The sequence below is a fragment of the Lampris incognitus genome, chromosome 11, assembly GCF_029633865.1.
Source record: "Lampris incognitus isolate fLamInc1 chromosome 11, fLamInc1.hap2, whole genome shotgun sequence".
NCBI lineage: Eukaryota > Metazoa > Chordata > Actinopteri > Lampriformes > Lampridae > Lampris > Lampris incognitus.
This window is the reverse complement of record NC_079221.1, coordinates 25264598-25281499: the sequence shown is the minus strand read 5'-3', so window position 1 is coordinate 25281499 and position 16902 is coordinate 25264598. Positions and strand designations below refer to the sequence as shown.

The 16902-nt window shown below is 43.3% G+C and overlaps 1 protein-coding gene across 2 annotated transcripts; it reads right to left on the bottom strand.

The window, feature by feature from the left end:
- Nucleotides 1–1131: 1131 nt before the first annotated feature.
- Nucleotides 1132–16562, bottom strand: LOC130121184 (uncharacterized protein C21orf62-like). Of its 2 annotated transcripts, none has more exons than XM_056290050.1 (4): nt 16450–16562; nt 15980–16078; nt 6216–7357; nt 1132–2388 (listed from the first exon to the last, which is right to left on the bottom strand). In XM_056290050.1, the coding sequence occupies exon 3, from the start codon at nt 7286–7288 to the stop codon at nt 6458–6460; it is 831 nt and encodes a 276-aa protein (XP_056146025.1). In that variant the 5' UTR covers nt 7289–7357; nt 15980–16078; nt 16450–16562; the 3' UTR covers nt 1132–2388; nt 6216–6457. The 2 variants fall into 2 exon arrangements, with proteins under 2 accessions (XP_056146025.1, XP_056146026.1); XM_056290051.1 differs by having other exon boundaries at nt 1132–1895.
- Nucleotides 16563–16902: the final 340 nt, after the last annotated feature.

Here is a 16902-nt window from a genome sequence, read left to right as displayed (position 1 = left end):
TTAATATTAGGGAATTAATATGACTATTCACCACTAGATGTTGATATTAAAAATTCTGATGTGACTAGTCAAAATGAAAACGCTGATTGCAACTAGTCACCCTTGAAACATTACTAGGCTTTATTGGAAAAGCAACATTCACGAGTAAGGACTAAAATCGCATTAACAAATAGTTACTAGTGACGAATATACAATGACTAGTACATTTCTACTTGTCTTAGAGACAAGTAGAAATGTAGTTTTAGACCTAATATCTATCTTTTAGCAACAGGTAACTTTACAATAGTGACACGTGACAGCCAGGATAGCAAATAGTATTTGAAGAAAATAATGTTTATTGTAGGGACTAATGTCCAATCACCTCAGCCATTTTTTATGGTGGGTTATTTAACAGTAGTACTTTTTTATTATTATTTATTTAAACACTAGTTGCCATTGGCGGCATGGTGGCACAGTGGTTAGCGCGGTCACCTCACAGCAAGAAGGTCCTGGGTTCGAGCCCTGGGGTAGTCCAGCCTTGGTGGGTCATCCCGGGTCGTCCTCTATGTGGAATTTGCATGTTCTCTGTGTGGGATTCCTCCGGGGGCTCTGGTTTCCTCCCTCAGTCCAAAGACATGAAAGTCAGGTAAATTGACCATACAAAATTGTCCCTAGGTATGAGTGCGTGCGTGTGTGTTTGTGTATGTTGGCCCTGTGATGGCCTGCTGGCCTATCCAGGGTGTCTCCCCAGCTGCCGCCCAGTGACTGCTGGAATAGGCTCCAGCATCCCTGAGAACAGGATAAGCCGTTCTGCTGATGGATAGTTGCTATAGTGAAGTTACTTGTTGCTAAAAAACCCCAAACAATACTCCTATAATACTATAGTGCTATAATGACCTTGGTGTGTTTTTAAAGATAGTTGCTAGTAAATGCAATAAAAGAACTCGTGTTCATTGACTTGTTACATGCAAAAGAGAAAAGTGACTAATCATAATAAAATTAGTGACTTACTTTAATATGACTAGCATTTGTTTTTTTGTTTTTTTTAGCAACTAGTGACTTTAAAATAGCGATCAGTGTTTAAAAAGATAAGTACTGGTGTTTAATTTTAGGGACTAGTGCCCGAAAATAATGAAATTATAAAGCTGCGCCTCCAAATGTGCTTTATTTTAGAAGTGTTCATTATACGCAACATCAAAATATGTCACACACAACACACTGATGGCATTGCTTTTCTTTATTATCACAGAATATAGATGAGCACAAAGTCTGTGAACCAAAAAAATAATCCACACTGTCACTTTTACGGTAAACCGGAAAAAAAAAACTTAATCAGAACAATCTGCTCCAACAAACCAAATTATATACAAACATAAACTGCCAAGCCATTTCGAAATACACAATCCGTTCCAAAAACATCACATATTTTTTTTTTTGATGACTCATCACACATGTTGCATGACATCAATATTCAGACCACAATTTGTACAGATCATCTTAAGACACATAAGCTTGGGTTGTCTATATCCATAGCAATTGGCATCAAACTTTTCGATTAATTACATTCCCTGACACAGGTAATTAAGGTGCTGTAATGAGGATATCAAAACAAAGAGAAAGTTAAGAGGGACATTCGGACACAAACACCCGAGAGCAGTCTCAAGATCAAAAAACATCAAGTGAGCTCATTTTCCACGGAAAAATGTTCCAGACATTTTAAGCCTGTGGACTATGTGGTGATGGGAGTATTATTTTAAATCTTAAGGCTTTTTTTATTCTTCTAAATGTCCTTTCTGAACCCATTAGAGGCGGCCTGCAGAGGTGTGTGATCATCAAGCTCACCAGATAGGAATGACAAATGGTAGACTGTTGGCTGCTGAAAGCCCCAGTGAGCAGAGTTTGTGTCGGAGTTACTGCTGGAAATAACAGAACGATGGAAAATGAGAAACGACAGAGATTGAAGAACGTTACTTCCAGGTAATTTTTGGCATCGAGGTTGATTTGCACAGAAAATAATTCACCCTGTTGCACAAATAGATCTCGCTTGAGAACTGGTATCAAAGGGTACAATGTGGTATACAGAAATCCGGGTGGCATGGTGGTCTATTCCGTTGCCTACCAACACAGGGGTTGTCGGTTTGAATTCCCGTGTTATCTCCGGCTTGGTCGGGCGTCCCTACAGACACAGTTGCCCATGTCTGTGGGTGGGAAGTCGGACGTGGGTATGTGTCCTGGTCACTGCACTATCGCCTCCTCTGGTCAGTTGGGGTGCCTGTTCAGGGGGGAGGGGGAACTGGAGGGAATAGCGTGATCCTCCCACGTGCTACGTCCCCCTGGTGAAACTCCTCACTGTCAGGTGAAAAGAAGCAGCTGGTGACTCCACATGTATCGGAGGAGGCATGTGGTAGTCTGCAGCCCTCCCCGGATCGGCAGAGGGGGTGCAGCAGCGACCGGGATGGTAATTGGACGGGTACAATTGAGGGAGAAAAGGGAGGGGGGGGGGTTAAAAAAAAGGAAATCAAAAACTTTAAAAACGATGATATTAATCAGAAACCAAACAGTGCCTTCAGTGTAAGACTGGACAACCCACCACAAGAGTGCAAAATCTACCAAATTGAAAAAGGAAAAAAACAACAAAGTGAGATCTACATGCTGTGTGTCAGTCTTAGCGCAGCTTGTGTGACTGTATGTTGAGCTCTGTGGCACAGACATCTCATGAAAGGTAGTAAAGATTATTGGTTGGCAAGCTTGCACTGCAAGGGTTTTAATTAAGGGATGTGTACATTTACAAAAAAACAAAAACAAAACACACACACAAAAGGCATAATGTTACATTCTAAAAGTAGAAAAATGGAGAGTGTCAAAGAATATTTAGAAAGAATAATGTGAGAATCTAAATTTATCTGGGTATTTAATGACTATCAAAGGTCAAGGGAGTGAATGGATTGAAGCAATAGTATGTATTTTGTACAGAGTGCAAAAATGGAGAAAAAAAAGCTAACAATAGACGGTCTGCACAGTCGAACATCTGTGCACCTGGAAATTAAATTAATTGGACACGGCTGTTTATTGTTGTATTACAACATAAGTTGTGTAACTTCTCATTCTCGTTCTCTAGTGGATTGTTTTCATGAGGAAAACATCACCGGAGAGCAAGGAATAAAAGGAGTAAAACAATAATTGGGCTTTGCCTGGTCACTCTTAGTGAGCCCATATGCTGCAGTACAGCAGGGATGTATTCTGTCATACGGAGCAAATTAACTTCAGCGTACAACAAAATCACACTCACAAAAAAGTGAGAGTGATTTGTGAGGTAAGAAGGAAAAGTGCAAGCTCACACACACACACACACACACACACACACACACACACACACACACACACACACACACACACACACACACACACACATTCAGGCCCTGCCCTGCCCAGTCCTTCAATGTTCTGCAGAACAGGAGTGTTGGCTGCTGAAAGTGTTTGTGAGAGCAACTATAACAATGTCTCTTTCTCTCTCAGGATGTGAGTTGGAACAAGACAGGAAAAGCAAGGGGGGGGTGAGGAGGAGGGGAGGGAGTTATGGCAGTTCTAATAAGTTTTTCTGCAGTCCATCTGTCCAGCACCTCTAAAGACTACTTTCTGATTGTCTCCGAACTGGATTCTCATCTGACAGCAAGCATGCCATTTCAGCAACACGGAAGAAAAAAATAACCTATTTAGAAGCTTCATCAACTTTTATGTTGTGAAATTATGTGATTAAGTTTAGGTTACGCTCATAGGAATCCAGTATTTCTGCGACAGTATAGAAAATAAATGGAAGTGAAATTAATCACTTCCACCGTATGTCTGATCATATTGTATTTCACTTACTTTTATTCCCCTCACAGAGCCCTACCAAGTCTGGCTTTAAGTGGGTTAATGTCTACAATACAACACAGAATTGGAATCTGCTGTTTTGATTCAAGGAGAGTGAGATTTATTGGCTGGTAAGAGAGGATCCTAAGTTTTGGGCCCGCATGTGCCGGGCATCCATTTTAACCAATTTCAAAACAACATGTTTTATTAGGCCATCTGCTCTCAATAAGGCTGTGTGAACAGAGCAGCTGGAAAACCGCTGCTGCAGATCTCAGCCTCCAAAGCAGTGGCCCTACTGAGCATCAACGTCATCTTATAACACTGCAGACCAATCCAGTCCTTGTCTTTCTGGCATTCCCTATCTGTCTGCCTGCCCCCTGTTTTCCTTGCAGCTTATATTAACTCATCCCTCTGTGCATTTTGCAGAGGCAGTCGTCTTTGACATCTTGACAGTAGATAATTTGAACTGTTAGGACAGTTTTGTTTTGTTTGTCTTTTAAATATCCTCTATGAAGCAGCAAAATAAAGTTATAGGTCTCTGCAAAGGTCACTCCCAGATACGCAATAATATTACTTAGTTCAAATCTCGGGAACACACCGCGCCCCAGATAATAATCATGTCCATAAATACCAGCTGCACAGGGTCAGCTACAAAGTGCCCAAGGGGCTGGTAGAGTCAGTGTCTTGCTAAAGGACACTAAAGCAGGATAGCCGTAAGCTTTTCAGGAAAGCTTGAATTCAGATTCTCCAGTTCAAGAACAGCTTCTCTTATCCCTATGAAACCCTGTTTTTCCTGATCTATCTGACAACACCTGGATGGGCGTTGCGGATAAAAAGCAAACTCATATTTGGCAGCTGTGGATGTGATCTGGAACATCTTGTCCTTTTTTTCAGAGCACAGTCATGCTGTTCACATGACTAGATGTCGAATGTGATGTTGTTCTAGCAGATGATAGTTCATGTCAGCTGAATAGCCACAGCCAAGGTTACACTTGTCATTTCACTACAATTTCATTACTATGTAATAATGCCATAAAACATTAATGAAGATTTTACTCACATTACTGTGAGATCTTCAGGAGGTGGCAGAGGTGGAGATGCTAAGATTTTCATTGGGAGTGACAAAGGACAGGATTAGGAATGAGTATATAAGAGGGGCAGTTCAGATTGGACAGTTTGGAGACAAAGCAAAAGAGGCAAGATTGAGATGGTTTGGACATGTGTGGAGGAGAGATTCTGGGTATATTGGGAGAAGGATGCTGAATATGGAACTGCCAAGGAAGAGGAAAAGAGGAAGGCCAAAGAGGAGATTTATGGATGTGGTGGCAGAGAACATGCAGGTGGCTGGTGTGACAGAAGGAGATGCAGAGGACAGGACGAGATGGAAATGGATGATCCGCTGTGGCAACCCCTGAAAGGAGCAACCGAAAGTAGTAGTAGTAGCAGTAGTAGACTATGAGATCTTCAGGACACTAGGAAGTCAGGTTTGCACTGCAATCTAGATTCAGTGTAGTCTGATCACACTGCAACAACAATTCACACTCAGTTTGTACAATGAAGTAATCTCGTCTTTTGAACGAGTTTTCAAATGTCAAGTCAAAATGACAAGTGTAACCAAAGACAGTGACATAGCATCTGGTGAATGGGTGGTTGCCTGTGCACATTAAGCAGCATTTGTAAGCACAATTATATTCTAATGCCATTCAATGCCGTCAAGTATTCCATACGTTTGCTTGACCATGCAATTGCATATCCCATTTATTATAGCTAGAACGAGCTCTCAAGTCAATTTTTAGAGACAAATATGTTTTCATATTTTGATATCTTAACCCCTTAAAATGTTGGAGTTTTTTTTTGCACTTAGTTTATGTTCTGTCTCCAATGCGATTTCAGGATATTTATGTGTTTCATGTGTGCAGAAATATTTATGATAAGAATATGGTGACACACTAACTGGTTACTCTGAACATGATGTTGACCACAGTGTAAGCCAGGATATGTAATAATCTGCCCATGTAAATGTAGTTAATGCATTTCACTACATGCCCCTTTGTGTGCATTGGTTCCAGCAGAGTAACCCAAGGACAGCTGTACCTGAAGCATTGTCCTGATAAAGGGGACATCAGTCCACATATGTCTGTCATTGTTGGTACAAACTCTGGTTAGTATAGCATTGTTTGTTACACTATGGGTCTTTTATCGGTCCTGTGAGGACTTGACGTGCAATAATGATGCATGATTAACTTTGACTTGCATTCCTGACAGTTTGTTTTTCCAGAGGATTCCTCCAGGGGGCGGAGGAGGGGTGCAGCAGGACTGCAGCATGCAAGCAAACATGTAAAAAAGTACAAATTCAACAAATCTTCAAAAGAAAATCCAAGTACCTGAGAAAGATATCGTCTCCATAAATCACGGTGTTCAGAGCCACAGGTGGGCCAGCATATCAAACACTCCCTATTTCCATTAATATCACATTCACTACTGAATCAAACTGAAAGTTGCATTCCATGCAGAAAACATCAGTAGCGAAATGGTTCCTTTATGTCGAGAAGTTTTCCACCGGCATAGTGAATAACTCTCGTGTGCCCATCTATGTTTGGTAACATTCCCAAAAATGGCATTTCTGTTAGTAGATGAAGGTAAGAACACATCTCTGCTGATGCTCTGGGGTCTGGTCACTGGTGTCCGTAGTTCCATCAGGAGGGGCTGAGAGAGGCAGTGGAAAGGGTAGGGGCAGATTGGGGAACTGTTGGGGGAGAGTGGGCACCGCCGGTCCCACTACACTGTATGCCTTGAGGGCAGAGAGTCCATTCAGCAGTGCTACATCCAGAAATGTTACGTGCAGAACGGAGGAGGAAGTTATGGAGGAGGAAGGTATGGAGGAGGGAGAGAGGGGCTCAAGATCAAGGGGGTATGTGGAAAAGGGCATTTCATCGGCCATACCCCCTGCCACTGGAGAAACTGTAATCTCCTGACTGGCATGTGGGGCTCCTGGAGTTGCACTGTAGATCCTTAGTGTCCTTAGTCCAAAAAGAGCCAGGTACTGAGTGTCCAACAGGTTTTCTCCACAAAAAGACAGGTGCAGATGGCCAACTGTGCTCCTGTTGAGCAGCTCCTGGAGGACCCAGGGATCCCTGAACCAGACAGTCAGTCTTTCGGACTCCCTCAGTCCAGCAGGTGGCAGGGCGGAGCGCGGGACGGTGTGACAGTTGCACAGTAGGTTTGCTAGAGCTTCGTCACAGTCCCGGACATGGGTAGAGCAACTGCAATTTCGCAGGCTGCTGCCTGGAAGGCCGCTGTCGAAGAGGAGCGTGGTATTGGCTGTTTGGGAGGAAGCAGCCGCAGCAGCAGAGGTGGGAGTTGGGCTGGAATCTGGCACCGGGGCAATGGGGAATGGGAGGAATAGCAGCCACATTAAGGACAGGAACAGGGCAGAGGAGATCCTGTTTAGAGACATCTCCACAGCAGCCAAAAAGACTACATCTTCACCAACTGTAGATACTGGAGTGTGTGAGGACCGCTGAACCTGTGGACAGTTAAGAGAGAAATTATATTAACACATGCATTATTAATAAAGATAGGGAACTGAAGTGCAGTTGTAATATGTTTGAGATGTTTTTGATTTGTTATTTGGCAAATTTTACGTAGCACAAATCAAAGCTCCATGCTCTTTCTGCTGTCCTCTAGGACTCCATCCTCGGATTCCCTTTACTTTCCCTTAAAAGACCAAGAGAAACACAAAGAAACGCTCTCTTTCCCGCTCCGTGCCCTGTAGTAACCTGTCTCAGATTTACGTCTGTGTTTTTACAGCATAGGGAGGCCAGCGTGAGACCAACAGCCAGCTGAATCCAGCTCTTTATTTCCAGTCAAGCCCTGGCTCTCACACACTTAATTGAGCTACTTATTTTTTTGCAACTCAACTTTATTAGTGAGAGGTCCTTCCAGGCCCCAGGCTACCGCGGATGCTGTATGGCTGTCCATAAAAAAAGCTTGGGTGTTGTGGTAAAAAAAAAAGAAGAGAAAAAAAAGGCAGCCGCCAGCCACATTGAAAAATTCAAGAAAAACCAGACACTGCCTTCTTTCTTTCCCCTGTTCAGGAACGACGGGGAAAATGGGATGAATAGGCAGTCTTGACTTCCAGAGTCAACTGTTCCCCCCCTTAATTTATTTCTTTGAAGGGGGAGAGGACTTTCCGATGTTATGATTAGAAAGATGGCAGCACAAAATGTAGCTGGTTGTCTGAGGCTCTGTCTGGAAAAAAAGACACAAGGCGGATCTGGTACAAAGGAATCCTGTTTACATCATGGGTAATGGTCACAAAACTGGCTAATGAGTGCTTCAATCATCAGTCCTTGTGTCAAGTATAAGATGTATGCTATAGTATCATTTACTATACCTAGTGAATATATGAACTAATTAATCAGTCAGTCCAAAGCCACAGTTTAGCATCAAATCATACGTATAACCTTTGTTTAAAAACAGTTAACATAAAAACATCATAAGGCACTGCATCAATACTACTACTACTATTAGTTTCAGCTGCTCCCGTTAGGGGTCACCACAGCGGATCATCCGTTTCCATTTCTTCATTGCAACAACAACTAACTTGAATATTTTCTACTTAAATTGTCTGAAACTGATTTCCATGTAAAGATTTTTGCTCAAGTGTTTATTCTCCATCTCTTCAATGGTTAGCTTCAGCCGTATAATCTGATTAGTCAAAGACATGTTTCAACTGGGCTTTTGATCCCCAAAAAAATTGTTTTTAAACTGTGTTCTATAAGGTGTCATTGAGTGCTCTGAAAGGCGCCCACAAATAAAATGTATTATTATTATTAAAAAGCACAGCAAGCTAGCTGTCCTTTATTGGTTGCAATGTCAATTTATAATTTTTTTTTTGTTGTTGTCCTGTTTCTCATTCTTTGGCTTCCCCTCCTCCTTTTTTCTCCCCGATTGTAATTGGCCGGTCGCTGCTCCACCCCCTCTGCCGATCCGGGGAGGGCTGCAGACTACCACATGCCTCCTCCGATACCTGTGGAGTCACCAGCCGCTTCTTTTCACTTGACAGTGAGGAGTTTCGCCAGGGGGACATAGTGCGTGGGAGGATTCCCCCTCCCCCTGAATAGGCACCCACACTGACCAGAGGAGGTGCTAGTGCAGCGACCAGGACAGACCCACATCCAGCTTCCCACCCGCAGACAGGGCCAATTGTGTCTGTAGGGATGCCCAACCAAGCCGGAGGTAACGCGGGGATTCGAATTGGCGATCCCCATGTTCGTAAGCAAAGGAATGGACCGCTACGCTAACCGGATGCCCCGTTTCTCATTCTTACATACCTTTCATCCTTTGTGTCAGCATTCGCAACATCAATGTCATATTCTTTACTAGGAATATCTAAAAAAGACTCTTTAGCGGTGCTTTATTTCAGTATGAATTCCTAAATAAACCCTACTCCTCACGCTTCATTCCTCTAAGCACATAAAACCACTGAAAGACATTTTTTTTCTAACAATATCCTTTATGATAGGGCTCCGGGTAGTGCTTTCTTTTCATCTAAGCCACTTCATTAAGCTTCGACAAACACAATAAGGACTCAGTGTCGACTACATTATGTCACTCAGCAGAGAATTTTGTGCTAAAAAAACTCTCACAAACTTCAGAAAATAAATCAAGGCTGTTAAGAGTCAAGTTAGTGTTTGATAATTAATGGAATCCATCTTTTTTTCTTCTGTGTAAGTGAAGTAATGAAGAGGCCCTTCAACCAACTTTCCAGGCAGAACTTATTAATATGAGCCCATAAACAACTTTAAAAGACCAATTCCAGTGACTCTAATACAGTGAAAAAAATATTGCAAGAACAAATCAATAAGACAGGTTTCTTTTTCTCTGTGTTTCCAGCAGATAAAGAGATTTTATGCACCAGCAATTGCACCACATCCAACCGTGCGCAGGAGAAGTGCATGTATGTCACAGCTTTGATTGAAAAGTTGATGGCAAGTCAAACACTGGAGATGAACACATTTCAATTGTAAATATTGCATGGTACATTGATTAAGATGTGGCTCGCGATGCACAGTCTTATTATGGGGTGGTAACAACCTGATAATGCATGTGACAATGAGTTGTGGTGGGGCTATTCCGCCACAACCTAAGTGAGAAGAGAAAATAGCAAATTTGTAGCTGGATTTTGCAGCTTTCTAGGAGAATGGGGGGGGGGGTACATGGGTGGAAATATGAAAGGTGGGAAAAACATTTAAACCAATAAACCAACATTTAAACACTGATGAAACAAAACATTATGACCACCTGCATGATATGCTGTTAGTCCTCTGTGTGCCTCCGAAACAGCTCTGATCCGCCAAGGCATGGGCTCTACAAGACCTCTGAAGGTGTCCTGTGGTATCTGGTACCAAAACATTAGCAGTAGATCCTTCAAGTCCTGTAAGTTGCGAGGTGAAGCTGCTATGGATTGGACTTTTCAGTCCCGCACATCCCACAGATGCTCAATCAGATTGGGATCTGGAGAATTTGGAGGCCAAGGCAACACCTTGAACTCTTTCCTCAAACCATTCCTGAACAATGTGTGCAGTGTGGCAGAGCACATTATACTGCTGAAAGAGACCACTGTCATCAGGGAGTGCCATTGTCATGAAGGGGTGTACCTGGTCTGCAATGACGTTTAGTTAGGTGGCATGTGTCAAATTGATGTCCACATGAATGGCCGGACCCAGGGTTTCCCAACAGAACATTGTCCAGAGCATCACATCCCCTCTACCAGCCTGTCGTCTTCCCAGTGCATCCTGGTGCCATTACTTCCCCAGGTAAATGGCACACACGCACACAATCATCCATGTGATCTAGAAGAAAATGGGACTCATCAGACCAGGCAACCTTCTTCCACTGCTCCAAGGTCCAGTTTCAATGCTCACGTGTTGCATTGCAGGCATGTTTAATGGTGGACAGGGGTAATCATGGACACTGACCAGTCTGTTGCTATGCAACCCCATATGCAGCAGGGTGCGATCCACTGTGTGTTGTGACACAGTCCTCCCATAACCATCATTAAAAATTCTGTGACTTGTGCCACAGTAGACCTTCTGTTCATCTGGACCAGATGGGATAGCCTTTGTTGCCCTCGTGCATCTATGAGCCTTGGGCGCCCAACACTCTGTGACCAGTTTGTGGTTTGTCCCTCCTCATACCGCTGCTGGTAGGTACTCACCACTGCTGACTGGGAGCACCCGACAAGCCTTGCCGTTTCAGAGATGCTCTGACCCCCCAGTCATCTGGCCATAACAATTTGTCCCTTGTCAAAGTCACTTAGGTCTTTACTCCTGCACATTTCTCCTGCATCCAACACGTTGACTACGAGAACTGATTGTCCGCCTGCTGTCTAATCTACCCAGACCTTGACATGCACCCTTGTTTGGAGATGATCGACGTTATTCAGTTCACCTGTGAGTGGTCATAGCGTTTTGGCTCATCAGTGTGTGTGTGTATATATATATATGTAGTTTTTTTTCCGAAACCTTCAATGATGGTGTGTTGTGAGTGCTCGACAAATGAGGGGCGGAATATAAACACGGATACAGGAAAAAAGAATTTAATAATTCTTTTTTCCTGTATCCGTGTTGATATATACATACATATATACAGTGCTGCTTGAAAGTATGTGAACCCCTTGAGCAGTTTAGATTTTTCTGTTGTTTTACCATGATTTTCTTATTCTATCATCACCAGTTTTTATGTATGAAATGTCAGATATATGTTTATCAGTTGCATGTACTTGTTTAGTGGGACTTGTTTAAGTAGCCCAAAAACTACATGAGACATGGAATTAGTGTATGTGCAAAAGTAAGTGAACCCCCAGCTGCATTGATTAAGTCAAGCAGGTAACAGACTGAGGTGAAACATATTTGGGTGCTTAATTAATCATTTAAGCAGACCAATGAAATGAGACATCCTTGGGAAAGGGTTTGGCCTGCACTAATTAAAAGACAGAGGAAACCAACCAAACCACTGTGGTCCCATACAAATCAACAATGCCGAGAGCAAAGGAGATATCCGAGGACATGAAGAAGAAGGTAGTGACAGCCCATCAGTCTGGGGAGGGATATAAGACCATCTCCAAAAGATTCCAGCTCCATCCATCCACTGTAAGACACATAATTTACAAATGCAGGGCCTTCAACATGACAGCAACTCTGCGTAGAAGTGGACGTCCATCAAAAATATCACCCAGAAGCACCAGAAAAATAATAAATCAGGTATAGGCCAACCCACACATCACCTCTAGAGAGTTGCAGACCTCTCTGGTAGCATCTGGGACAAATGCGCATGCGTCTACAATCAGACGGAAATTGAATAGCCATGACATTCATGGGAGGGTTGCTAGAAGGAAGCCTCTGCTCTCAAAAAAGAACAAAGCTGCCCATTTCAACTTTGCCAGAGAGCACTTGGACAAACCAGAGGCCTTCTGGAAGTCCATTCTCTGGACAGAAGAGTCCAAAATAGAATTATTTGGTCATAATCAAAACCAACAAGTTTGGAGAAAAGCCAACACTGCATATGAAGAAAAGAACCTCCTCCCAACAGTGAAGCATGGTGGTGGAAATGTGAAGGTCTGGGGCTGCTTCTCTGCTTCTGGACCTGGACGACTCCATATTATCAAAGGAACCATGAATTCTCCGGCATATCAACAAATTCTTGACCAGAATCTCCTGCCATCAGCCAGGGAGTTGAAGCTGGGACGAAAATGGATTATGCAATAAGACAATTACCCAAAGCATTCCAGCAAAACTACAAAGGAATGGCTTCAGAGAAAGAGGATTCATATTCTGGATAGGCCCAGTCAAAGTCCGGATCTTAATCCAGTTGAAATGTTGTGGCGAGACCTGAAGAAGTTGGTACATACCAGATGTCCCTCCAACCTCTCTCAATTGGCTGAGTTCTGCAAAGAGGAGTGGGCAAAAATCCCCATAAGCAGATGCGAGAGACTTGTTAGTGGTTACAGAAGACGTTTGGTTGAAGTAATGGCTGCAAAAGGAGCCACAAGCTACTAATACAAGGGTTCACATACTTTTGCACATGTTAAATTTTCAGTTTTTGTGAAATAAGCCACCTTTGTTGAATTAAATAATGACAATATATCTCTTTTTGTGTGTGTGTCCATTATTTGGAAGGTGTGCTTTACAAATTGGGATTTGGATGTATGTGTAATAAGCTTATTTTAATGTTTTTTACAAAAACAGTGACCATGTCTGGAGGGTTCACAAACTTTCAAGCAGCACTGTATATATATGAAAATATGTGAAGTGAGGATCATCACAAATTGTGCCCATTTCATACAACATCAATTTGTTTCTGTTTGGAGCAGATTAACTGAACAACATTTTTAAAAATATCCGAATTTACACCCCGAATAAGATGTTTTTTACTGAAATAAGGTTTCAAAGCTATAGGCCAATAAAATGTGCTGCACATTGGGTTACATGGTGGTTTCAAACTAAACACTGTCAGACACATTAAACTGATTTAAACAGTATGCCTTGACTGAGGCAATATTTAAAATGCTACGATCAATTTATTGATTCTGTTTTTATTTGTGTGCATTTACTGCACGTCCTTTTGTCACTCTGTGTGTTGACAGAAAGCTTCTCCATTCCTCCACAGCCTGTTTGTGACCAATGTCCTCATTTATAAATCTGTTACTTCACTTTATTTTGTGATCTATGATATTGCCATTAGATCATTTCAAAAATGTAATAAAACACACAAAATGACCAAAGAAAAAGAAAATAGTAGAAGTTTTTGATTTATCCATAAAAAAACAATCTTATTGTAGCCAGTTAATGTGACAATAAGCTATATTTATTTGCATATTTTTCATAAATTATGAAACACATCTTTGTCTTGGATTTTGTAACAATATTTCACAAATGAGGCCTCTGTGAGTTTGCTAAACTATGCAAGCCAATGCACATGCAAATTCACACACACACGCACACACGCACACACACACACACACACACACACACACACACACACACACACACACACACACACACACACACACACACACACACACACACAGGCACACATGCATTTTGCTCCTGTATATAGGAGTTAGTGATGTACTGCCTCGTGCTGTGGTTGCTCTGTAGGAAGTTCTCTGTTCAGTACTGTAACACTGACTTGTTATCAAAGGTGTAAAAAACTGCCCTATAAATAATTTTTGTCTGCGCATTAGCACAGTTGGTTTACAGTGGCCACTGCCCCCCCACACACACACCATCACCACCACACCACCCCCGCCATACCTCTGTCGCTCTGTCTCTCTTACCTCACTGCTAATATTAGTCATCCTCTCTCCAGCTGTTCCTCTGCCTCTGTCTCCTTCCTGCCTACTGCAACATCTCTCTCTCTCTCACTTTGCTTTCCTCTTTCTTTAGCTCTCTTTCCCCCTCCATGCCTCTTTTTCTTCCCTCTGCTTCCAAACACCCCCACCCCACCCTGTGTCTCTCTTTCTCTCTTTTCTGGCCTTCTCCACCTCTATTCCACTGTCTCCCAATGCCTCTTTGGCAGTCTGTCTGTCTTGCTTTTCATTTCTTTCTCTTCGTTTTTTTGCTGTTGTTGCTCTAATCCCTGCAACAAACCCCAGCTGCACGACCGGATGCTGGAAGGAAGAGAGAGGTGGAGAGAGAGAGAGAGAGAGAGAGAGAGAGAGAGAGAGAGAGAGAGAGAGGTGGAGAGAGAGAGAGGTAGGAGAGTTTGTTTTGTTTATGTGTGAGGGAAGGAGTGAGTGCATCTGTGCGATTTAGAGGCAGCGATACTATGTTTGTGTGTGTGTGTTTGAGAGAGAGAGAAAGAAAGAACGGACAAAGATAGTGAGTGAGAGAAAGACAGAAACAAAGTGTGAGGGAGGGAGCGAATATGTCTATTTATGACTGTGTAAGAGACTGAAACAGAGGGTTTGAGAAGCTTTATGTGTGTGTGTGAGGGAGAGAGAGAGAGAGAGAGAGAGAGAGCTTGGTGGCTGCTGCCCCAGACAGCTTTGGCCTGTTAAAGGAGAGCCGCAACGCATTCCTCTGACATCATGTTCCACACGCAGCCGCAAGAGCCCACCCTAATCCTTCCCTTCTCTCTCTCTCTCCCTCAGTTTCACTCCCTTTCTTCCTCTCCCTCTCCTTCTCGATATCCCCTATGCATTTACAATTTCTCTCTCCCTCCTCAGCTCATCCCTTTCTCTGGTCACGGCTTAACATGTGGGACCACAGAGTTGGCTCGCACTACAAGCCGGTATGACACATTGTCTGGTGGTCCTGCCGGCGGCTCAGCAGATTGAGGTGCTTGTCATGTGCCCACGCCAGTTGCGAGTTTGACCTCTGACTGTCTTACTATGCTTTCTGTCACCTGTCTCCCTCTCTCTGTAAACTGCCCAACATGCCAGAAATAATATGAATAAATCATAATTCAGCAGCTGACCCACAAACATGTCAAGGGACAGTTGTGTAATCACAGACTGTCACTTGTGTCAGATTAGTCTGACGAGGCAAAATGCTGTCCAAGTGAACACAAATAGATCATGTGTAGGCCAAATTTCTTCAATCTACTATTTGTGCTTGAGGTTTCAGTCAGTAAACATACACACAAAGCTTCATATTCACCCGCAGAGCCCAGAGGCCATGTCAGAGTGAACACAAAAGCACACCTGGGTTGGAAATGTCCTCTGACCGCCACACATGCTTAAGAAATATTGTTAGTGAAAACACTTCCTCGGAGCTGGCAGCACAGTAGGACACGCTGTAAGGTGGAGAAAACGCAATTACCCCCCATTATATACGCCATTAAAGTCACACAGTTCTCTCTTGAGCATGGCACAGTCTGCATAATGGTAAAACCTCTATGTTTTACCTTTAATCTCAGCTGAGTCTCCCAACGCTGTATATAAGAAGCCATATATATATGTAAACTGCTAGGGACTAACGTGTCTTATTAGTAGTTTACATATATATATATTTAAAAATATATGCGGCTACATCGTTACAGTTTTCTGAGCCAAAGTACACCACGGCGAGTCGTCAGCGGGGCAGACTTTCAAGAGCGGTCGTTTCTATTAATGGTTAACGGGGCTCAGGGCTGTACTTACTGGCGAGTGTACTTTCGGTCATGGGGGCATCATGCTGCCGTATACAGTGGAAGACCGCACATCTGCCGGGAGGTCCGATGAAACTCCTCCGCAGTCCGTCTGCGATCACCGAGACGGCGAGGACAACCGGGAGACGGGGAGGTAGAGAGAGAGCGAGAGAGAGAGAGAGAGAGAGAGAGAGAGAAAGAGAGAGAGAGAGAGAGAGAGAGAGAGAGAGAGAGAGAGAGAGAGAGAGAGAGAGAGAGAGAGAGAGAGAGAGAGAATGAAATCGTGAGACGAAGAAAGTGACGGATGGGGATAAAGATAGGAAATCTAGACGGAAAAACCAAAATGAAAAGTGGCGCGCCCGCGCGCCCACACACACACACACCACAAGTGTAGTTAAACGTGGTACACACGCACGCACACGCGCACTACATAGCCGGATACAAAGAGAGAGACAGACGGACAGAAAGAGAGAAGGGTCTTACTTGCTGAGCACCAGATAGCTCGGACACCCCTCAGTGGTGAACGCACGATAAACGCACCGTCTGCCCATTTCTACACGTCCCAGGCTTTCTCTTCTCCTCCTCTCTCTTTTCTTCTCACCCCCCCTCCACATTCTCTCCCCAGTCCCTCTTTCTAATGCTCCTCCAGAGTCCGCCCCTCTTTTTGCACGGCGGTTATTTCTAACATCTAAGGGTGTGCATGCCGCCACCTTTTGGCCTACCTCGATTAAACCGTAATTTCATTTGTACATTGTTTAAAAGATATACAACAGAACCGCCAAAAACAAAATTGAAAAATGATGAATCACCGTGTGTGTGTGTGTGTGTGTGTGGGCGTGTGAAGGTGTAGTGGCGTGTGTGTCCACGTGAGCAACCTCTGAGATATGTCAGTATCAGCGTGTGACTCGTGGAGGGTGTGTCATCACTAATTGAGTT